Here is a 24,865-nt window from a genome sequence, read left to right as displayed (position 1 = left end):
GAAGAAGCTGAATAACAGAAAAATAAGGAAGGCTACATTTATTACACACCCTCGTTTGTGCATTGAGATTCCTATTTGCTACCTTGATACTCAGAAAACATTTGTTGAATGAGTGAAATAATTGAATAAATAAGTGAAAAATAAAAATGTGTTAAAGATCCACGTTTGCCCAGTGTGGATGCTTTTTGATGAGTCAGCCACAAGCAAAGTAGACTAAGAGGAGCACAGAGGCCTGAGCATTCAGAATTACAGACAATAGTGACCATGGGCGTGGAGGTGGTGGTAAACCCGTTCTTTAGTACCTGGTGTACTTCCCTTGGGATCCCAGCTGTGAGGCATGTAGGCGGGGTTTTATTATCCTAGGTTCCCAGAGGTGAGGTAGGTGCCTCGAAAAGAAAAGGGCAGTTTAGTTTTAGGTAATGTGTGTGAAAGCGGTTAACACTGGGCCTGGAGTAGTAAACTCAATAAAGTTTACCATCTCACCCTCCAGTCCTTTCCTCCAAACCTAATTCACCTAATCAACTCTAGACCCCGCCCCTTCTGGGCCCGCCTCCTTCAGGCTGTAGGATTGGCTCTTCTTCCATTTCCGGCTTCTGAGACCCAGGCGCATACGGCTTCCGGTGTCATGGCGGCTTGAGGTCCCGGCAGTCGGTGAGGCGGCTGCAGGCCCCTCCCTGCGGAGCCGCTGGTCCGGCGGGCGGGGATGTGACCGCGGGCCCTGCCGGCCTGCCCCGGGCGTCGCGTCAGCTCCGTGTCAGTGCCCTCAGTCCACACCGATGGCGGGATCCGGCTGCGCGTGGGGTGCGGAGCCGCCGCGGTTTCTGGAAGCCTTCGGGCGGCTGTGGCAGGTACAGAGCCGCCTGGGTAGCGGCTCCTCGGCCTCGGTGTACCGGGTGCGCTGCTGCGGCACCCCCGGCTCTCCCCCCGGCGCCCTCAAGCAGTTCTTACCGCCGGGAACCACCGGGGCAGCGGCCTCGGCCGCGGAGTACGGTTTCCGCAAAGAGAGGGCGGCGCTGGAGCAGTTGCAGGGTCACAGGAACATCGGTAATTGCCGCTGTCTCCCTTCTCTTCTTGCCCGGGTCCCTGTCCAGGCATACACTCCCTCTCTCAGCCTGGCGCTCCGTCTTTAGGCGAGAAAAGTGGGTCTGGCTCGCTCTCTATCTCTCGATCCAGGGCCCTTTACCATCCCCCTTCTGTTGTTTACTGTCTGCAGTACCGTGAAGTTGGTGGTCTGCTTTGCCCAGTGTCATTATAGTAGATGCTAAGTTCTGTTTTGCATCAGTTCTCACTGAAGAATGCTGCCCCTATTAGCACAGAGAACAGGAGGCATAGCTTTACTAGATGGTCATGTTTTGTACGGAAATTTCTAAATCTTTCCTTACCAGAGAAAATGGGAAATATTTCTAGTACTTGTGACGTCAGTGCTGATAACTCATGTAGATGTTACTTGATACGTATTTAGTATGGATTTGGGAGAAATGACTCCTAAATTTTACATAGGAGTCCTTATGGAAGTGTGAAAATTATGCTGATACATCTGCACTTTATGCTTTTACCCAGGTAAGACCATGTTTCATAATTCAGATATTCAGAATGTAAAATATGTAATGATTACTAATGATTGAACTGTGAAAACCCAACAGAGAGCTTATAATTATTTATGGCTTTGGCTAGTAAGTGTCTTCCTAGCAAGCATGATCCATATTTTATTTGAAGAGTGACCCTTTTGTTTACCATTTTGGAAAAGAATTTCTTAACACTAGTGTTGCTGTTTTCTTTCTTTCTTCCAAATGGTGTATATAACCCTGGTATTTAAAAGGAAATTTTTTTTTAGTTTTTACAGGCCTAAGAACTTGTTGAATCTCTACAAGATTAGGTTAAAATATCATTTGAAAGTCTTGATCTCTCCTTTTAATATTTATATTATAGAGTGCTGTTTTGTACAAGAACCAATCTTCAAGTTTGCTTTTGCATGTTGTGACTTTTGCCTTGAGAGTACTTAGTATTTGGATATTTCTTCTGATCATTTTTGCTTGGCACCCTAAGTGCATATTCACCCACCATTGAGTGCTTGGTGAAACACAGTTTGGCTTATTGTGCCATATTTAATATCTTTGAATAGTGATCCGCTGTTGAAGGTCATCTCATCTTACCTTATTAAAATGGAATAACCCAGTTGCCCAAAAAGCTTACTCATGGGAAAAATAAATTACAGTGGGAGCTTGCTTGCTCATCAGAGTTATCCTTATCTGGACTATCCCAAATCTGTATCTGCTTTAGTAGTCACTTACTCTGAGTCTGGTTTTTAAAGTATTATAATTTGTTTCTTTTTCTAGTGACTTTATATGGAGTCTTTACAATCCACTTCTCTCCAAATGTGCCATCACGCTGTCTGTTGCTTGAACTCCTGGATGTCAGTGTTTCGGAATTGCTTTTATATTCCAGTCACCAGGGTTGTTCCATGTGGATGATACAGCATTGTGCCAGAGATGTTCTAGAGGCCCTTGCTTTTCTTCATCATGAGGGTTATGTCCATGCAGACCTCAAACCACGTAATATATTGTGGAGTGCCGAGAATGAATGTTTTAAGCTCATTGACTTTGGACTTAGCTTCAAAGAAGGCAATCAGGTAAGATATACTTTCTCTCCCTACCCCGACAATGGTCTAAGCCAAATATTTTTAAATAACAGATGATTTAGTAGAGACTTAAGAGATATTTCTATCTAAAATACTGAAATGCCTGGGAATGAAGCAAATAAAAAGAATTTCATAGCCATACTCACGTTAAAAAAGGATATATGTTTGGGTCAGGTCAAGGGGGAGCTAGTACAAGAGGGCTCTGAAATTATTAAAAATACTTTTATCTATATAGAATGCTTTTTTTTTCTTTGAGCATTTGGTTAATTGCTGAGTTACTGTTCTCTAATGGCAGAACACATGTGAGAGTTCTGGCAAACACTACATTCTCCATAGTTTATCGGCTCTTTGCAGAGTGTCCTTATTTATCAGCAGTGCCTACCAGGCAAGACACTACCTAAAGAAATGAGCACTTTTGTGTGGAAAGTGGACAGCTGGCCTGTGAGAACTGCTCAGTTAATGAACCAAAGAATTATGGTAGCCAAGGACCAAAAAATTTGGCATTCAGTTTGGCTCACTGCACTTTTAGAGAGGTGAATACACTGTAAAGATGGGTGGAAAATGGGCAGGTTTTTATTGGTTATAACACTTACTCATCTTCTTTAGGATGTAAAGTATATTCAGACAGACGGGTATCGGGCTCCGGAAGCAGAACTGCAGAATTGCTTGGCCCAGGCTGGCCTGCAGAGTGATACAGAATGTACCTCAGCTGTGGATCTGTGGAGCCTAGGAATCATTTTACTGGAAATGTTCTCAGGAATGAAACTGAAACATACAGTCAGATCTCAGGAATGGAAGGTAAACTACACCAGTGTTTTGCTTTGAGGTCCTTAATCCCAATTTGAGAGTACGCAGTTTACAGTGATTCTTACTGAGGACTCTGCCTCATCTCCGCAGTATTCCTCTTCCTGCGTTCACATTGCCTTCATTGCCACTCCTCGCTCCCGGAGCTGCAGATATGCTGGGGAGTGTGGTGTGCTCACTGTTCCTAGCCTGAGGCATATCATGAGTGCTTGATAAAATGTTTGAATGGATGCGTTTTCCTGAAGAAGCAAAAGTGATTTATTTTGTTTAGTAATGTAGTTATATTACCTTCCAAAATATTACTAATATAATAATATTCTATGAGGACTGTTAGAGTGGATATTGGTTATTCTTTCAAAACTGAAGGCAAAGATAATGTAAAACCACTTGCTCCAGATCATACAGCTGGATGTTCTAGGCCCCAGATTCTGTTCCTCCTACTCAAAGTGCAGTGTTCTGTCCACGGTTCTACACTGCTCCATATTTATATGTACTCCATATGTGAACTGTCCGATAAAGTGACTGCTGCTCATAACATTGTTTCTTTGGGAACATGGGTTCTAAGTTCCAAACCTCTGACATGAGAATTAACTTTTTGTATGTTCATGAGTTAGGAATTAACTGCATTATGTCTTCAAACATATTGGGGCTTTAATGTTGTGGTGATGTCAGTATCCTTTAGGCCAGAGGTTTGATAATGCAATGTTTAGGAATTATCACTGATTTTGATATTAAGCACATTTTTCTGAGCATCTAATACATAGTGTGTGGCTATTATACCATACAGGGTTTTGTTTCTTTTAAACGTCTAGTCATTGATACCTGGTGTAACAATTCTTAGAAGGAATACTTTGATGTCCTAGTGGGTGTATCTGATGTTTACTTTTGGCATAAAAAGTGCTGCCATGTGAGTAAAACCGGTGTCATTCTTTATCATGAGTACTCCCAGTCGACTATTCTTTCTCTAGTGCTAATACAGATACAGATCAGTCACCTGCATTAGCTTTGACTAGCTTTGAGCTCTTGGACTATTTCTGCGTGGGCCAGAGCTGATCAGAGCTGGGTCACACTTAGGCATTTTTGTGTGTGTGTGAAATTTGGAGGCACGATGTACTGGGGGGATCGCCAACATGCTATCCCTAGATAAGAGCATCATTATTTTATAGTTTATCACTTTCTGTGGAGGCAGAATTGCTAAATATGAGCATAGGCTCTGAAGTCAAATCTTTAGGGTTCATACCTGGCCTTCACCTCTCACTTAGTTATTTAATATTACTAAACCATGGTTTACTTTCTGTAAAATGAGGATCATAACAGCATATGTCTCATAAGATTATTGAGGTTAATTAAAAAAAAGGATACCTAGTTCTTAGCCTAGTGTGTAGCCTGTGGTTAAGTATTTGGTAAGGTTTAGTGATAACGATGGTATCGGGTCTTTTCGCTCACGTATACATTTGCATAGTACTCAGGAATAAAATGTGTTTCACAAGGATTTAGGGTATGAATAATGTGACAGATGCAGTTTTTAAATACCACCCTGTTTTCTCTTTGACAGTTTATTTTATATCTATCTGAAAACCATTTGAAGATTCATCACTAGGACACTCTGACCCACCTCCCACATATTTACTTTCTCACTTTGCATTAAACTATATTCATATCTCTCTGGTTGTTTTGGTATTTGTTTCTTTAATCATTCACATAGTAAATGTTCATAGAGTGCCAGGTATTAAGAATGGAGAAAAAAATGTTCCTCTTCTCTAGAAGTTTATAATAACATACATAATCTCCTCCACTAGTATTGTCAGCTCTCAGAAGAGTGTTTTCTGCTACATTTAACTTACCAAGCAGTTCAGTGCTGTGTGCCCAGTACTCAATAAATAGACTGAGTTGAATAACCAAAGAAAGGCTTTTTTCTGTCTTTTTAGGCAAACAGTTCTGCTATTATTGATCACATATTTGCCAGTAAAGCAGTGGTGAATGCCGCAATTCCAGCCTATCACCTAAGAGACCTTATCAAAAGGTACGTTATGTGTACTTTAAAACTTGCTTTTCTACGTTTGCTGTATGAAGCTTTTTTTTTCCTGGATGGATTTATATTATTATTTCTGATTTGCTTAATCATGTAGAGGTTTTATTCCCTTAGAATTAAAAATCTTACTTTAGATATTTTATACAGGTTAGCTTCCTATAAGAAACAAAGTGATCAAATTGTTTTACTAAATTTATTTTCAAAGGAATGTTCCTCTTTCATGGTGAATACCAGATACTAGGCTCTTCCTAGCAGCCATTTATTCATTGGAAGATGAGTGGTGGGCCACTGTACTTTTGGCCTTTCATAGCACTGGCTGTTTTGTAAACTTGATGGAAAATAGGTTTTTTAAGAGAGTCCTTATTAACTAAAGTCTACGTTTGCTTTGGACTACTAAAAAGAAAGTTTCAAATTACACTTTAAATAATTATCATTGGAAACTCTGGGAACAGATACAGTGTTTCTGATTTCTGAGTAAATCCAATCATAATAGATATTTTAAAATAAACAATATGTGTTATCAAATAGTTGTCTTTTCACATTTCTGGCTTTATGGGCTAGAAATGAATAAAATAATTAGTATGCTGCAAAAGGGTAGATCTCTTGATCAAGTCAGAGTATTATTGTTTCTTTGGAATACTGACCTTATATATCTTCCAATCAGTTTTTTTAAACTTAAACTCCTTATTTTGAAATAATTACAGATTCACGGGAAGTTGCAAAAATGTTACAGAGAGATATGTGTACCCTTTACCCGGTTTCCCCTAGTGGTAATATCTTGCATAACTGTAGCACAATATCAGAATGAGAAAATTGACATTACAGTCCACGGAGCTCAGATCTCACCAATTTTACTTGCACTTATTTGTGTGTGTTTGTGTGTGTGTTTTACAAATGACAGTAGTTTTAAATAGCTGTTAGTATCTGATTGATATTAGATATGACATGTTGCATTTTATATTGAAAAGAGGCAGTGTAAAATTATATGATGGATTCTGGGATGGAAGTAAATCTCCTAAGTTGTAGTTTTGACTTTGTTATTTGGATTTTTCCTCCCCTTCTGTAGCTAAGTAATACTAGATTTGGATGCTACAGAAAATTGTGATGAGGAAAATAAAAATTGTACACCCACTTTCTAGTGTTTGCACTTCAGTGTATTTCTTTTCAGTATTTTTCTTCGTATTTTGTTGTGCATGCATGCAAATTATTTGAGCCTTTTTTTTTAACTGTGGAGTAAAACACAAATACTGAAAACAAATATGTAATTTAATGAATGTTTAGGAATACTCTTGTATCCACCATTCAGGTTAGAAATAGAAATTTACCAGCTACTCCAAAAGTCCTCTGTGCATCCCATTCTAATATCAAGCCCCTTCTTTCTCCATAAAAGTAACCGCTACCCTGACTTTCATGGTAATTACTTCCTTGTTTTCATTATAGTGTTATTACTTATGTGTGCATTCCTAAACACTATGGTTTAGTGTTGCTCTTTTATTAAAAGAAAAATCCCTTTTAAGTTTCTCCTACTCTAAAAGGTCCCTTTCCGTCTCCTGCCCTCCTGTTCCCTTATTTATAAGTCTGCACATAATATGTCCGTCTCCATTTTATGCGTTAACAACTGTTAATATTCAGTGCCTAGATCCATTACTTTGTTAGGGGTTATGGAATGGTGATGTTCTTATTCTGCCGTTTTCTGTTCATTGGACTAACTGAAGGCAAAATAAATGCTTGATTCTCTTTATTTACTAATTTTCATAATGAGTTGATTCCCAGTCATCTTCCAAAGGGGATCATCCCCTTTTTGAAAGGTCAAAGTACCATTATCATTAGCTAATACGTTATTAAATATATTTGGTATATTTCTGTCCATTGCAGTTGTTATCCTAATTGAAGTGGAAATTGTCCCATATTTGATGAATGTGAGACTCTGAAAGTTGGTTTTGGCAGACCTTATCTTTGACAGCTTCATTGCTATCTGGCGTGATAAGATGTTCCCACTCATCTTACACATTTCCTGCCCCAGACCTGGAAGGAGGCATTTCTCCAAGAAGCCTAGTTGCTTTTAGTAGGAAATGGTCTTTTAAAACCACAGTCTGGGTATTAGGAATACTCATTGCTACTGAGGTGGTCATTGTTTTTAGGCCTTTTAAGTACACAGAGTTCATACTGATATTTCCAATTCATAATTCAAGACCACAGTGTTATATAACACTCTCTGTTTTCAAACACTCTCATTTATCTTAGTTCTACATGTAACTAGATATTTAATGTTCACCACTGGTCCTTGTGTTGTTGTCTCTCTAATTTTAGTTTACTAAAGATTGATCTCTCCATCAAAGGATTAATATTCTCTGAGTTCTTGCATATTAATAATAGTTAAACTGCTTAAAGTCTGTTTGGGTATAAACATTATTGACATACATTTTTCTTTTGAGTATCTTAAATATATTACAATTGACCCTTGAACAACATGGGTTTGAACTGTGAGTCCATTTATACGTGGATTTTTTTCAATGGTAAATAGTGTAGTGCTTCACAATCTGCGGTGGGTTGAATCTGTGGGGGCAGAACCATGGATCCAGAGGAACTGTGGGTATGGAGGGCTGGCTATAAGTTATATGGATTTTCTACTGCAAGGAAGAGGGGGTGCCCCTAACCCCCACGTTGTTCTGTTCAAGGGTCAACTGTGCTCTGTTTTCTTCTAACATAGAGTGTTGGTGTGGAAAACAGAGTGCGGATGACACTTCAGTTGTCTTTATATTAAAAGTCATTTTGTCTTTTTGCCTAGCTGTCCAAAGGATTTCATGTTTTTCTTAAAAGGCTGGTGACTTTTACCAGAATAATCAATTTTCATTGTTCTGGGTCAGTATTCTCAGGAAAATATGTAGTTTCAGATTTTTTGTGTGTGTTAGGAAAATATTCTTAAAGTTTTTAGTGCTCTGTTCCTTTGCTTTGGTTTTCTCCTTCAGGCACTCTTAATCTACATATGCTGAATTTTCTTTGACTCTGTTCAGTATTATCACTTTCTCTTAAATCTTTTTTATCTATTTCATTATTGTTTAGATTTAAACAAATTTTCTCCTTTCTACCTTCTGTTTATCTCTTTCTTTTTTTTAAATGCCTTTATTTGCTACCTTTTTTGAAATGTATATTCACTGGTCACAGAATTCAGAGTTGACATTTTTTGGGGGGAGGATGCTATTAGGTTTGATTTATTTATTTATTCATTTACTTACTTACTTACTTACTTAGTTATTTTAATGGAGGTACTGGGTATTGAACCCAGGACCTCGTGCATGCTAAGCACACGCTGTACCACTGAGCTATACCCTTTCTGCCACATTGTCACTTGTGTTTATTCATCCTTATGTCTCTTCCAGCTTAATCTTATTTTCCTTGTATTTCTAATTCTTCCCTGAGTTCTATTAATTTTTGAATTTTTCTAACTTTGATTTATGTTGCTCTTTCATACCTGTATCTTTTAAAAAATGCCTTCAGCTCCCTTTGAAATGGCAGATTATAGTGTTCATCTGTGTTGTGGTCTTGTCTTTCTGGCATGTGTTCGTTGTCTGAGGGATGTTATTTTGCAATTGTCTTTTTTTGTATAATAGCTTTGCTAATAGTACTTTTTGTGTGGCTCATTTTTATATGAAATTCGTTTTCCTAAATTTATAGAAGAAGGTGTAGTTGTGACAGCTTTTCTGACTACGTGAGGCTCCTTCTTCTAATGTGTTATTTTTTTTTAAGTTTTTTTTTTTTTTTTCCCTGAGATCTCCTGGCTCTTCCCCTCCCCTACATTTTTCCTGGTGTATTTGTTTCTTTCTTTCTCAATTTTCATTTACTCCATCAACTTGGATTCTCTTCCCAAGATATTTTTTCTCCGCAGGATTTTGCCTTGGAAGGGAGCTTCAGCTGGTTAGTTTTGAGAGGTCCTAGTGTCTAGATTACTCTGACCACTTCAGGTCTTACATTGGACCCCCTGCATTCACTTGGAATTAGAATGTACAACCCCGGTTTGTTTCAGCTGCTTTCCTCAAATTCACTTACATGAATACCTCATGGCCTTTTGGGATTCTTTTTCTCTTTGGTTCCTCAGATCAACCATTGCTTTTCTCTGCTTCCTTCTACATAGATGCCAGCATGGTGCAGGTCTACTGCTGTTGATGGTTTGTCCCTGGCCCCTTGTGTTTTGGGTTTATTAGGGTTACCTACTTTTGTTGTAGATGTTATCCATTGATTGTGGTTGGCTATCAAGTTGCTTTATTATTAGGGGGATTTGATAAGACTTGAAAGTCATCTCACCACTATCTTCTTTTTTTTTTTAGAGTTGGATTACCCCAAATCCACGTCTAGCCTTTTTCACTCAGTGTTATAGGGCGTGGATCACTTTCCCATATTGTATTTATTAATCAAAAACATTTTAAATTAAAATAAAATATGCCTTGGGAATGTATAGTATTTTATTGGACTGTTTACTCACAAATATCATTTATATTTTTTGTAGATGACTGATTCAGTAAGTAATGCTCATATAGTTAATGCAATGGTGACCATTTGGACATTTTTATTTTCTTTAATGGTTGCATTTTCCAAAGACTTCACAGAAGTCATATGGATGCCTGTTTTTGTGCTTCAGCATGCTTCACGATGATCCCAGCAGGAGGATCCCCGCTGAAATGGCGCTGTGCAGCCCGTTCTTTAGCATTCCGTTTGGTAAGTTGTACGTGTGTTTATTTTTCCCTTGGTCATTTGACAGTTAAATATGACACCAGAACTAATTTATATTCCAAGCTCCTTTGCCTGCTGCTCATCAGTTTATTTGGAGGGACTTCACATTTAACTATGTTGTAATGAACTTGACAGCCCCTCATATTGAAGATTTGGTGATGCTTCCTACGCCAGTGCTAAGACTGCTGAATGTGCTGGACGATGATTATCTTGAGAACGAAGAGGAATACGAAGGTCAGTTCTTCCTAAATTATATTTTAATACATCTTTCCTAACTAAGTGTGGAATAGTCATAGCAATTCATAAGATTCTTATATTTTACTGATTTACTTAATGAGGATATTGAACTATACGATCTCCAAAATACTCCCACTTTTTGATTCCTGCTGTAGATTGAGTGTGTCCCCTCCAAATCCGTATGGCAAAGCCCTAATCCCTAATGTGATAGTATTTAGAGTTGGAGGCTTTAGGAGATAATGGGGTTAGATTAGGTCATGAGGATGGGCCCTCAAGATGGAATTAATACTCTTTAAAAAGGAAGAGACAGGCTAGCGGTCCTCTCCTCCCTCCCACTCCTCTCCTCTCCGTCTGCCATGTGAGGATACAGCAAGAAGGCGGCTGTCTACACCAGACACCAAATCTGCCTGCACCTTGATGTTGGAGTACCAGCTTTCAGAACTGAGAAAGAAATGTGTGTTGTTTAAGCCACTCAGTCTATAGCAGACCGAGCAGGCTAAAACAGTCCCTAAGGTCCTTTTAGCTCTTTTACATCTCATAAGCTTTTACCAAATAAATAAAGAAGATTAATTTTTTCAGCAACTTCTTTCTGTCTGTTCTAGTCCTGACCTATGCTTCCACTTCTCCTTTTTAGCTTTCTTTTTTTGCACTCATTCACTCAAGACATTTACTGAATATGTGCTTGCCAGTGTGGGATTATTTGCTGTCTTTAGTGTAATAGGGGAAACAGTTATATAAACAATTATAGTTTAGTTAAATCTGAAGGTAGGGTGACATACTGAGACAGAGAGGAAGGGTACTTAACTCAATCTGAGTGATACATGAAGGCATTTCTACAGAGGTACTGAGTTCCGTTAGGTATTGGCATTGCTTGGCTAAAAGTTGGTTTGAGCTAAAAGTGGCTCAAAGACATAGAGATGAGAGAAAGTGTGGCATGCTCAGAGAACAGCAGATTGGTATGGCTGTATCTTAGGAGCAGTCAGTTGAAGCTGAAGAGGTAGCCAGAATACAGATATCTAATAGGCTTGTTTGCTTTGTTTAAGAATTTGGACTTTAATCCCAGAGATAGTAACACTGGAATAGAAACTGCACAAAAGAACTTTGCATCAGGGACAGAGTAGTCCCTGGCTTATGACAAGTACTCAACAAATATTTGTTCTTTGTTGAATGTAGTTAGAGCCATTTAAAATTTAAACTAGAAGAGAGATGCAGTCAAACTTGTGTTTAGTAAGAGCATTCTGGAAGCAGTGTGGTAAATGGCCTGAAAAGCAGGACCAAACTTAAACATATCAGTTGCTCGATATTAAACATTTTCTTTGTGGAAAATTAAACCATTACAGATAAGGCTGATTTTACCACACTGTATCTTGTAAGAGTAAACCATTTTATGTTTCTTAGCTTTATATAGTTACCTGACAAATGAAACAAACACAATTTCTTTGACTCTTGACAGTTTTAAGAATCTCCAGCCTTTGCTTTTTAGGATTCCTCTTTGTCTGAAAGAATAGTCTTGTCCTCAGCAGTGTTTTAATCACATCATTATGGTATAGTAGTTCTACGTGCTCTCTTGGCATCTAATTCAAAATAACTGCTTATGTCCTTTAGGTCTGTCTGCCTACTGTACTGTCTTCGTCACCTTATTCTGTCTCCTAATAATTTTTATCTCTATAAAACTCAAGCTTGGACTTCTTGAATAAATCTTAGGGTAGACTATACCTACTGTTTTCTGTGTATCTTGCTGTGTAACACCTTTTTTTCTACTTCTAAATACACTGAGTATTTTAATGTTTATATGTTGCTATTAAATCTTAAGTGCTTAAGAGTCTTGCATGAATTAAAGATCAATGCAGTGCCATTAATGCCTTTGTTAGTTCTGATTAGCAAGGTCATCGTCAGATAACACTAGTTTTAAGTAAATTTGCCTAGCTAGAAATCACGTGTTGAGACAGTCTTGGTGGTGGAAGAAGTTAGATTCAAGCCTTCTACTTTAGAACAAAATAAATTGCAAGTCATGGATGGGTTAGAGTATTCAAAACAAAACAAAGAAGTAAGGGAGGGAATAAAACAGGGAGAAAGGGAAAAGAAAGGAGGGAAGGAAGGAAGACGGGCAGGCAAGAAGGAGAGAAGAAAGGAAAAAAGAAATTTTTAGCTGAAAAATCATGGGAGGTTAAAAACATATATTCCTAGAGTGGAGAAGGCCTTTTACTACTATGGCACAAAACTCAGAAGCAGTAAAATAATAATTCAGCAAAATTTACCTTGACATAAACCACCACAGACAAAATATTTACAGTCTTATCACAGACAGAAGCTCTATAACTCAAGCCAGTAGATAATGGGTAAAGGATAGAAGCAGACAATTCATAGGAAGGTATGCACAGTGTATCTCACATGCACATTTCATTCTCATTTATTGAAATGCTGGTACCATACTGTGGTATCTTTGTTACCTGTCACATTGACAGTGAAATAAATACTTGATAACTGCCTTGTGGGTAAAGTATAGGAAAGCATATTCTCATACTTCACTGGAGAGGGTTTAAATTGGTGAACCTTTGTGAAAGGCAAATTGGTAATTCTAACAATTTCAAATTCATATCAATTTTGACTTAACAATTCTATTTCTAGAAAGTTGGTTTAGAAATACATAAGTGAAATGAGATATGTACAAGTTTATTTATTACAATATAGTTTATGATGGCAGATAGTTTGGAAATAGTTTAATTAATCAGCAGTAGGACACATATTAGAGAGGTTGTCAACTATTTATAAAGTGAAATACTACATAGTCATAAAAACAGATAAGAAAATTTCATGTAATGATATTGAAAGATATTGAGAGATCTAAAAATGTAATGTTAATAAAGAAAAAGCAAGATTGGAATTTTTTTTCTTAAAATGATCATATTTGCTTGTATAAGCTTATAATATTTATGGAAGGATACAGAAGAAACTGATAATGTTTATTGTCTTCAGGAAGGGGAACAGAATGACATTTTGGAAGGTCATTTGGGAAGAAGACCACTTTTTTGGATTTGGAATCATTTGAATGTATTAACTATTCAAAACTGAAATTTAAAATATAAAAAGAAAATTAATAAATGCATTGAATTTATATTGTTCTTAACTTAGGCTTAATTTTAAGTTACAGAAAATGACTTCATTACTTAGATATGGACTCTTGAATTCTTTAATTTAAAATTTAAAAATAATGAATGCATTTTAATTACATAAATATGGTTACTCTTATGTGTATTAATAACCAGATGTTGTAGAAGATGTGAAAGAGGAGTGTCAAAAATATGGACCAGTGGTATCTCTGCTTGTTCCAAAAGAAAATCCTGGCAGAGGACAAGTAAGTGGATGTTTTTTAATTCCAGAATGATGCAGAGGTCATTAAAATCCTGTACAAAATGTTTTAGTTGTGTAGAAATATATGCACTGGATGTTATGGGGGATCATGAATTTCGCGTTACGTCTGTTTTTATTTTCTTGTACTTTTCACTTTTTTTGAAAAGTTGTATAATATGCATGTGCTTTTTTAAATCAGTTAGTTTGTTTTTAAAGAATATGAATCTACTTTTAAGCCATTGTAAACAGGCCAACTGAATCATATGCTGATTTAGGTCAGGGCCAGCTACAGAAATAATTTGGCCTAATTTTGTTCTAATTAAGTATAGTTAGAAAATGATTTAGGTTAGGTTCTGATTGTAATAGAATTATCAGTGATAATTTTAAACAAGGTGAGAATCCTGAAAGCTGAGCTCTAGTCTCAACTTGACTTGCTTTTTGATGAACCTTAGTTTTTTCATCTGTAAAATGTACAGGCTAAAACTATTAAATTATATGGCAACAAATGTAAGAGAAATCTTTCTTTCATCAGTAGGTTTTTTTATTCTTCAGGAAACAGCGTATTATTTTACTCTGAGTGTTTCTCAGCCTCAGCACCACTGACATCTAAGCCGGGCAGTTCTTTGGGGAGCTGTCTTGTACGTTGGAGGATGTTTGGCAGCATCCCTGGCCTCTGCTCACTAGGTGCTCTGCTCCCACCCCCCTCCTCAGTTGTCACATCAGACATGTCTCTAGGCACTGCCAAATGTCCCCTGGTGTGTGAAATCACCACTGGTTTTGGATTTTTTTTTTTTTTTATGGTTCAGTATTATGAAAATTCTTAGTAACTGAAAAAAAAAAAAGAAAAGAAAAGAAAGAAATCTCATTCTAGCCTTAGTGAAAAGTTCTCATTGCCAGTCTGGTAATAGCAACATTTACTTCATTCAGTGTCAGGAACATGCTAAATACATCATTGCTGTTACTAAATCAATATTTTGTGAGCATCTGTTATGTTCTAGGCACGGGGTTATAATAGAGATCAAAACAGACAAAAGAATATACAGTGATAAGTGCTGTGGAGAAAAAGAGATTGGAGAAGAGGTTTAAAGTGCTGTGGTGGGATGAACTGCAGTTTTAAATGGGGAGGTGAGGAAGGACATGCGGCCTTGAGTATGCCTGGTGGGCTTGAGGAGGTCAGTGTGGCTATGCAGAGTGAGAAAAATGGGGACTAGTAGGAAATTAGATCAGGGAGGTATGGACGTGTAGGGGGCAGATCAAGGAGAGTGAGCCTTGCAGGCCACTGAGGCAATGTTGGCTTTTACTCTAATGAGAAGGGAAGGTATTGGAAGATTTTGAATTAAAGACTGACATGATCTGACTTGATATTAACCTGAGTGGTCAAAATGAAATGGAAGACACACAGTAGAGAAATAGGAGTAATATTTTCAAGGGAGAAATATTCATGTTTAAGATATGAAAAAAATAAGTCTTTATGAGCAAGAAGGCATTTGCTTTATCAGCGAGAGAAGTAAGAAGCTTCTACTGACGTTTAAAGGAGAATGAAAGCAAGTTTTGGTAAACTCTTAGAATCACAGATTTAGCTTCTTTAGATTATTGAAAATGTCTGTTGCCTATTTGGTAAAGCCAGTTTGAATTTTTCAGTTCAAATTAACATGTTATTTTTTTAAAGAAATATTACAAAAAATTCTGGAAAATAGATTATGGGATGCATCTTATAATTATATAAAGTAGTCAAGATTGAAATGGCTCTAATATAATTATTTAATTTCATAATAAATTATAAAACAAGATGTGTTTCCTCTTTAATTTAGAATGATGTAATGTGTAAAATTATAGGTTATCTATGAAGCAAGGAATATGATAAAAAGCATGGTAGTCCTTCTGTAAGTGCATGTCTACTCATTGAACTTTGGTGTATGGATTTGGGACTAATTAATCAATTTAAAAAATTCAGAAAGAATTTCAGTATTCTAATTGGACATCATCTTCTAATTTTCCTTTTGCATTTAATGAAAAAGTTTATATTGCTAGAAACTACAGCTAACATACTTTTATTTTTATAAAAAATGAGATATAAAATATTATGTATATATCTAAGATGAATGAAATGAGTATTGTGTGATTAGATGATATATTTCATGATTCAGTGATATGTGTCTTCGCTACCTTGTTATGTGAAGTGTACCTACTCTGAAAGAAAGCACATAAAGCTTTGCCAATATCGTTTTCCCCATGCAGTTAGATTTAAATTAAACAGCTTGATGGACTATACTGCTTTGGTCATTTGGAAGTGCTTTGGTTTCCAGTTAACAGCATCCCTGGCCTCCGCTCACTAGGTGCTCTACTCCCACCCTCCTCCTCAGTTGTCATGTCAAATATGTCTCTAGGCACTGCCAAATGTTTAAATATGTCTCTAGGCACTGCCAACAGTTTAGGGATAGGTTCTGTGAATAGCTGAAAAGTGCCACTTACCTTTATATATGTTTTTTTTTTAAAAAGGCAATTTTTAGCACTGGATGATCTCCACTTTGTTTTCAAGAGTAATGTATAGCTTGAAATAGTTATAGAATGGAAGAGACAAAGTCAGTTCCATCTCTCCACTTTACAATAACTGAATTCAGAAAATCCCATCACTGGCCACAATACCCCAGGTCTGATGTCACACATCAACCTTAACAGAAATATTTGCACGAGACAGGGAATGACCAGTCATAGGCAGGGCATGGTGCATTATTTACCAATGCAAGAAGAGTCCATTAAAAAAAAAGTACTGTATTTGAAATTGCCTCTTTTTATGCCCTGAAGGTTTTTATACCCTTCGGAAATAACTTTTCTTTGCCAAGTAGGGCAGAGGCTCCTGTGAAATGGAAAATGAAAAAGGATAACCTGCCTGAACTTCTAGATAGATCCAATTTTAGGAAAAGGTACAAATGAAAGTTAAGAATCTGGAAATTGAAGAATCTTAAAACTATCTATTCTTGCACTCCCTTTGAAAGTCTGTCTTTGAGTGTCCTAGGATGCTCACCCCTCAGCTTGAAGAATACTGATGTAACGAATGAAGCTGAGGTGGGAGAGGCAGTTCTTTTCCTGGTTCACAGATTTACTGGTCACTGAGGACAAGTCATTTCAAGTCATTTCACTTCCCCGTAACTTGTTATAGATCATCAAAAAGAACTAATAAATTATTATGCTATTTCTTCTACCAATAGAAAAGGAAATTACCTAGTTTTAAACTTCTTACGATGGTTATGGCTTCTATAGATCTCCTCTGAGGCACTGTTGAAATGCAGTTGTTGTCTGGGCTGTTCGGCCCTATCTTTGTCAAGTGTCTGGTGGTGTTCAGCACTCCTGTATAAACTTGGCCAAAGGATGTATATTTGATGAATTCTTTCAGAACTGAACTGAGTCTAAGGAAGTATTCTAAACCTTGCAATTGACAAATGTGGTTCCTGGACCAGCAACACTGGCATCACCTGGGAATTTGTTTAGAAATGCGGAGACTCAGGCCCCATCTTAGACCTGCTGAAGCAGGGTCTGTGTTGTAACAAGGTCCCCAAGTGATACATATACGTTAAAGTTGGAGAGGCACGGTTCTGAAATGATTTTGATGAAAATGAAGTTACTTTGTTTTCTCTGTCCTCTTACAGGTCTTTGTTGAATATGCAAATGCTGGTGATTCCAAAGCTGCTCAGAAATTACTGACTGGAAGGATGTTTGATGGGAAGTTTGTTGTGGCTACATTCTACCCGCTGAGTGCCTATAAGAGGGGATATCTGTATCAAACTTTGCTTTAATCAGTAACCTAAGGACTATTTCCTATTTTTCCTCTTCCATTTCCTGGGTCATTGTATTCTACATCCAAATGCAGAAGTACCCCCTTATCATTTTAAGGGAATACTTTATACATTTATTTACTCCTACTAATGTGCAGCCATTACTCAAGCGGTGACTGCACTGCAAACATTTGGCACTGAGTAGGACAAGGCCTCTCAGCTATACATTGAGGGGTTTTAGAGCATCCATGTGGGCAACCTTTTTTTGTGCAGTAGGGCAAGAGCTGCTCTTCAGTATGTAACCTAAAAAGATGTGGACTAGTTCATGTGTTCATGAAGCAAAGATGAATAATATCATGTTGTGGTGAATATTATTAACAAATCTGTTAGAGTTGGTGACATCACTTACAGATTATTCCTCTATGTTGTCAGATGGTTCTTCCTTATTGCTGATACCCATAGCTGGCAAGCAGCAATTCCCTACTGTGTTCTTAACACTGAGTTATGACTTCTTTTAAAGGAGTACTGTAGTACTGAATATTCCTTTAAAGAAACTGCAGTGAGCCTATCTACATTTTTTTTAATTAAGGCTTTTAAAGTAGAAAACTGATGCTTGATCTTGCACAATTTTTTTGTCTAGTATGTATGCTTGAGTGAGTGTGCAAGTGTGGAAGATTAGAGAAGATCTGAGTCTGTTCTTTATAGCGTGAGTCTTGTGACTTAATACAGTCTATGCCCATCTCTTCCCTACCTGTTTAGTATCTGTAAGATTAGGATGTAAGATTTTGGGAGTTGTTCTGTTTGATATAATGAAATGAGAAAATAGTTCATTCCTGAGAGGCCTAGAATAAATGAGTTTAGACTGGGTTACACTGAAACTCTCTTGAAAAGTTTTGCTACATAAATTGTCCTGTCCTTCAGTCTGCTTTAGACCCTGTATTAGCTCATCTGTTTTGTACTGAATCTTCTGCAATTATTGTAGGATTTCTCAAGATAAGAGTTCTGCCAGCTATGATGGAAAATTGAAGTGGGTCAAAAAGAAAGAATTAGATGTTCAGTGAAGGGAAAAGAAAAAAAAATGGACAAAGACATGGTGAATGATCAAAGATTCTTATCTCTTCCTTTCTCTCTCTTATCTCCTGCCCGCTCCTTCTTTTCCCTTCTTCTTTACCACTGTCCTTAGCGGGAGAGAAGTTAGAGGAAAGCATCCCAGGTGGTCTGGCTTTTGACTGCAAGGAAGTTAAGAAAGGTGTAGCTATATAATAGCATGGAAGTAGGAAGGAAGAAAGCTCATAAAGAACTCTTAAAAGGATTCACAGTGATTTAACGTGGCCCCCAGTAGAGGATACTAGTATGCGTGAGTTCACGGATATGGGTTGGTTACGTGGTTTTAGGAATTATAATTATGGATTCTTCCCACTCGATAGTAGATTGTCTTCAAAGGTTCAAAACTTAGGAACCCTTTATAAAGCACTGACTATTCAAAAAAAAGTTGTATACAGTTGAATTTTTTGTTTTCTTACCTAAATGAAAATTTTATTTATTTATTTTTTTCCTAAGGAAAATGTCTTTTGTATCTCTCCCTACTGGAAGCTTCCTCATATAGTCTTTCCTTGTATGTGCCATGCAGGTGATTTAGAGCCCAATTAAGAATGTATATTTTAGAGCATGAATTATGTTACCCTATTCAAACAATTACTATTTGACATTTTGGTTATTTGCAGTTATCTAATTATTCAGGACTCTCCTTAATATTTATTTTGAAGCCAAATTTTGTATAAGGACGTGGATAAATGAGTTGCCAAAAGGCCTTGTGGCATGGTGCCCAAGGGAGAATTGTATAGTCACCTTCTAAATATGTGCCCCTAGAAGGAGGAACTATTATTTTTCATTTTGGCCCTTTCAGAGGTTGATTAGCTGGTTTGTTTTCAAATAGAAATTCAAGAGAGTATCACCAGTATTGTGGAGACCTCAGCTTTCCTAAAACATAAATGTTTGTACGGGTAGCAGCTTCCATGGTGATTAAAAACACCAGGTCCTTCCATATGTACTGATGAACACAGAATGCAAATGATTTCCTCTTAAGGGCAAGTATTCTGGGTTAGCACATGTACTTTTCTCTTCCCCTTTCCCCCCACCACCACCAAAAAGAAAAAAATCCTTACAAATAAACTGCAGGTAGGCTTCTAAGCTTAATGATGCAGTATGCTGCTAACATCTTGATGCTGAATTTCACAGCATTCTTTGTCTTCTAATTGCTGATGTATTCATGCATATGTAGTGTTTGACACTGTAGAATTTTATTACAGAAGATGCTAACTAGATTTTAAGGGAGCTGAGGGAATAATTGATGAACCTAAGTAACCATGCATTGAATTAAATATTTTATAGTAAAGCCACAGAACTGAAAAGAGATACCCCCCAGTGATTTAAATGGTTATTTTATAGCTCTTAGCCCCTTACTACCAAAGATGACATTTGCAGATTCTCCCTCCCTCTGATATTATAAGAAATTTAATCCTGATAACTTTTTTAAATCTGAACCAAATATTATTAAAAGATGCAATTTTCATGATTCTTTTAGGATGAAATATATACACAGATTTTGATTCCTTGAAGTTATTAAAACCCTAGAAATTTTCATTTTGAGAGGTAGGGTAGAGAGGTGAGGGTTCATGTCACTTAACCCCTACCATTTTGGGAAAATTTTATCTCAGGTAGTTTTTCTTTCCCTAAATTTATATCTGTGCTTCCTTCTCTCTTGCTTTTCAGTTTCTTTTTTTATTGTTCCATGGTATTGTCATGGTACATTTTTTGTCCCAGAAAAGGCATATAAATTGATTATTCTATAGGAAGTCTTTGGTTCTTTGGAAACATTTGAAGAAGGTGGCTAGTTGGCCACTTTCAAAACTTTAATGCTGTATATAGAGAAGACTAGGTGGAGCTGCCCACCTCAGTAAAAGACAGCAGTAGCTAAGAGAAATTATTTGCTGCATTTTAAAGGAATAATAACAAAATTAGCCTCTTGCAATAAGGGATTGCATTTATTATGACTGGATGTCTTCCTTGTTTTGTGACCATCAGTGTAGCAACTCTTCAGAGAAAAATTCCCTCTCTGCTATGCCTTGAGCCAAAACTATGGCTGCTTTTAGAACAAAACCATAAATATCATTTTATTCATTCTTCTCCCTGTTTTCACTGAGACAAATACCGCCTTCTTTTTGGTACTCCAGCTGCTAAAGAGTGCTGAGCTACGTTAAATTAACCTTAAAAAAAAACCAAAAAAAACTCTGAATCCTTACTTGACTTGCCTTCTAGATTGCTGTTACTCATACTTAGATTTTAACCTTTGAGCTAATTTATTATAAGGAATGCTGCCAGAAACAGTGCTGCCATGTAGGGGAAGCTGGAGAGAAACTGGGCATAGGTTTGTCTCTATCTTAGTGCACTGAGCTTTCACCCTGGTTACGGCTTCAGTTACCTTTCTGGAATAAATTATAGTCAGAGTTACAGCACTCAGATGCTGTTTCATGGCTCGTTTGAGTTTATTCCTCAAATACAGGTAACTAGTATTTTGGCATCATTTTCTTCTTAGGTCTTATATTCTGACCTTATTAAATTAGGCCTGGCTTACACGATTTCTACTATTAGTTATACGTAGCACCATGACATTTTATTTTCTGTAATTTAATGAAAATCAGCACCATAGTAACTGATGGTAATTATAACATAGTTACTCAGTGAGGGAAAGAGGGTGACGCTCAGTAACCACGTATTTTACCTGGACTTTTATGCAAGGGTACGTGCTAGGCGGCTTTATTCAGATTAGGGTACAGATGGAACGCATTATGACTTTTAGTCTGGTGGATGTAGACAGTCAAAGACTTAAGCAAGTGCCTTGTGTTTCCTGGAAAATATTAAAACTCATTTGGGTGAAAACTTCCCAGATGGTGGTAATTTATTGCACCTTTGCCTTTTCTTTGGAATAACTGATTGAGTTACGTAGTAGAAAACTCCAAAATCCTTTGGTGTACCTTTTCTTTTTTTGTACGTGTAAAACTATATGTATTTGATTTTTCCCCAGTATTACATATAACGAAAAGCCAGGGTTATCTGGCAGAATCTAATTCTTCCTTGGATCTGGTTCCATTTTTAATATTAGGTTCCTTCTTCAACTCTTACCACTCTCGCTCACTTGATATAAATTATTTATTTCTTACCAAGTGTGGTCACAATACAGACCAGTCTTTTGTCGCAATTAGCTCAAAAAGAATTTCCATTTCTTAAGGTGCTCAGTAAATCACCTTTACTTTGAGATAGTAGCCTTTTCAAATTAGTGTTACTTTCTAGCTTTCTCAGTGAATATGAGAATGTTGAATCTGTATGATACGGAAGTCATCTGAGCCTCTTGTGGTATATTTGGATAAATTACGTTTTCTTAGTTATAAAGGAACATGGATGTCTTCGTTTTTGAAGTACCCAAAGTTTTAAAGATTTTGTTTTGTATTAGGTTAGCTGCTTCTCTGCCTGACACCATAGGATATATCATGTTTGTTATCTTAACCACTTCCCCCTTCCAGTGCTTTTCACGGCTTTTTAAATTGTATAACAATCAGTAGATTCACACAGTGATGTGTAATTGACAAGTACTATGGATATTTAAGAAGAAGGTAAACAATTTACATTATTTTTGCTGTAATTTTATAGGAGAAATGGACTGTAAAAGAAATATCTATAAACCAGAGAGCATTTAGGAAATTGTATTTTTTATAGGTGGTCATGAAGGTGGTCTTCAGGATATAAGATACATTGTTTGCACAGCCTTTGTTCTTGTGATATGAAGTGTTTATTCATTTTCCTACAGCTCAGCACTTTTTTGTTCCTTATACTGCTTATGAGGATTAATGTTTTAAATTTGCTTTATTTGTGCTTTTCAGAGAGTTATCATAATCATGGCAGTTATGTTTATGGCACCATAAATGCTGGAATTCATGGGAAATTTATCAAATGATTGCCTGAGTGTTATTTCCCATTAAATAGAGAAGCTGTTACAATATCCTAAAGAAAACCAATGGCTTATTTTGAAAGCCATGTATGTTTTACGACCTAGGTTGGTGGTATTTTAATTTAAAGGCAAAGAGTGTCATTCTGTCTTACTTTGCCTTATCTGACCATGAATACTTCTTGTGCAGAAAAGAGCTTCTTTTGTTATACTGTGTTGTATAATGAAAATGTCATACTCTGAGGAAAAAAAAAAAAAACCTCAGCCTCAAAACTGGAATTGTTAAATTTTTTGTTCCTTTTTGGGAAATCCTTATGTAAACATCATTGCTACTTGTTATTATCATAAACTCTTAATTGTCAGCAAGAGAATTATTCATAGTCACTTTTTTATTTCAGGTTGGAATTGCCTTCTCCTTCTAAGCTATTCCCTTAATAATATTCATGATGTCAGGACAGTGAATGCTTAAAAGCAAATGTAGTGAGGTGTTCTAAATCATGCATCCAAAATTATGCATCTACAGACTCAAAATCTTTTCAGTTATTTGAATTATCTATAGCTTTATTATTTTATTAGCATGTGTTGTCAGAGTCTGCCAAATTTAAGAGGAAAGAAGAGAAAGATAAATAATAAAACTAGAGGGATGAAAAGAAGAAAATCACTTCTTTATTGGTATTAGTAATCATCCATATAGTTTATAATCTAAAAATATTTATTTTTAAAAATCCAGGTTTCGTACCTGTAACATAGAAACATTGCCTTTTCTACACATTCCTCATTATTGTTTCCCCAGAAAATTATTTTAAAAGTATATGAAACCAGATTAAATATCCATATTCAGTTTGGTCTAATTTTTAAAAATAAATATTTGATTTGGAGCTTTTGTGTATTTAGTATATATCAACACTCGTGCAAATCAAGGATCAGCAAGAAACTGGGGATTAGCCATCTCCGTATTTCCCTTTGCACACTGAGTACCGTGGGTGACGTTAGTACGCACTAGCTGCAACCTTATAGCACCTTATAAAAGTAAGTCATGTTTATTATAATAAAAAAAAAGTTAAGCTGCACCTCTGTAGAATATTTACTTTGCAGAGTGTAAAGCTGTCATATCTTTTCCAGCAGGATTTAACTCCTCATTCTTAATTTTTTGGGAAAAAAATCTTAAGTAATTTAACATTCCTGTATATCCTCTCAACAGAGTCACATCTGGGGTAGAAAGGATGCCCCGCCCACACACACAAAGGGCTCCATCTTTGTTATCTTTTGGTCACTCTTGGAAATCCAGTTATGATCAATAGATTTTAACAGCTTATGGCTTCCTATAGCAGAACTGGAGTGGTTGGTTGTGATTATTGAAAACCTACTACTGGTTTCCCTCAATAACATGTAATTGCTATGCTTTTGATTAGAAGGTGTGGTTAGAAAAAATGTGAACGATCACTTAAACCAAAGCCAGTTATCAGGAGTCTTCTCTCCTGTTGGTTTACCTTCACCTCAGAACTACAAGAACATTACAGTACATACTGAGTAGTTGTCTAGCGTTTCTACCAGCTGTTTCAATAGCATATTGGTCTTGGCATTTCTTGGCACTGTGGTTCTCTGTTCTTGGTGATGTCTTATTGTTTGTGAGGTTTTTTTAATAACTAAGTGGGACTATAAATGTAGGTGTGTATCAGTACCAAGGAGGTCTTTTCTCAAATCCCTGTATTTCTGATTTCTATTCAAGTCTTTTAAACCTGTTTTTTCTTGCCTAGTAGCAAAGAATTTTTATTTTCCACTTTCCTATATACCTAAAAGTATGGACACTGCGATTCAGTTAACTGTATTGCATATAGTTTTTTGCTGAAAACTTTATCTGTAAACACAATTGCCTTGTTCAGTTTTGTTGTAAACTGACTTACCGTAAGATGCACTGTTGATATGCTTTCTGATGTGTGTTTGTTTGATAAGAGTGATAAAATAAAGCTTAAAAATAAAGGCGTTGCTTTTTTATTTCAACTATTTCTGTATTTAGTATAACTATTCACGTTTAGATAACAGGTAAGTATACTTATTTTATGATTTAATTTTTACCGAGAGCTACCATTGAAAAATTTCCATGTTGCTTCATTCATCCATTTCTAAAAAATAAAATTTTTTCATTTTTGAAAATAGTGCATCAAGCTGACAGTAATGAAATGTAATTTTTTATTTTGGAATGCATGTTCTTAATACTACAGAAACAACCTTGTCTCATGAAAAGAACCATAATTCGTAGTTGGGAGGTTTGTGTTCTAATCTTGGTTCTTTTGTCAAGT

General features: G+C 36.6%; 1 protein-coding gene across 1 annotated transcript; it reads left to right on the top strand.

Moving 5' to 3' along the window:
* The first annotated feature begins 597 nt into the window (after window positions 1–597).
* On the top strand, window positions 598–24,545 carry UHMK1 (U2AF homology motif kinase 1). The gene is made up of 8 exons (XM_032463851.1): window positions 598–1,044; window positions 2,337–2,629; window positions 3,245–3,436; window positions 5,371–5,465; window positions 10,111–10,187; window positions 10,338–10,436; window positions 13,706–13,794; window positions 17,438–24,545. The coding sequence occupies exons 1-8, from the start codon at window positions 777–779 to the stop codon at window positions 17,582–17,584; spliced, it is 1,260 nt and encodes a 419-aa protein (XP_032319742.1). The 5' UTR covers window positions 598–776; the 3' UTR covers window positions 17,585–24,545.
* The last annotated feature ends 320 nt before the right edge of the window (window positions 24,546–24,865 follow it).

The sequence above is a fragment of the Camelus ferus genome, chromosome 21, assembly GCF_009834535.1.
Source record: "Camelus ferus isolate YT-003-E chromosome 21, BCGSAC_Cfer_1.0, whole genome shotgun sequence".
Taxonomy (NCBI): Eukaryota; Metazoa; Chordata; class Mammalia; order Artiodactyla; family Camelidae; genus Camelus; species Camelus ferus.
This window is presented reverse-complemented; position numbering and strand designations above follow the sequence as displayed.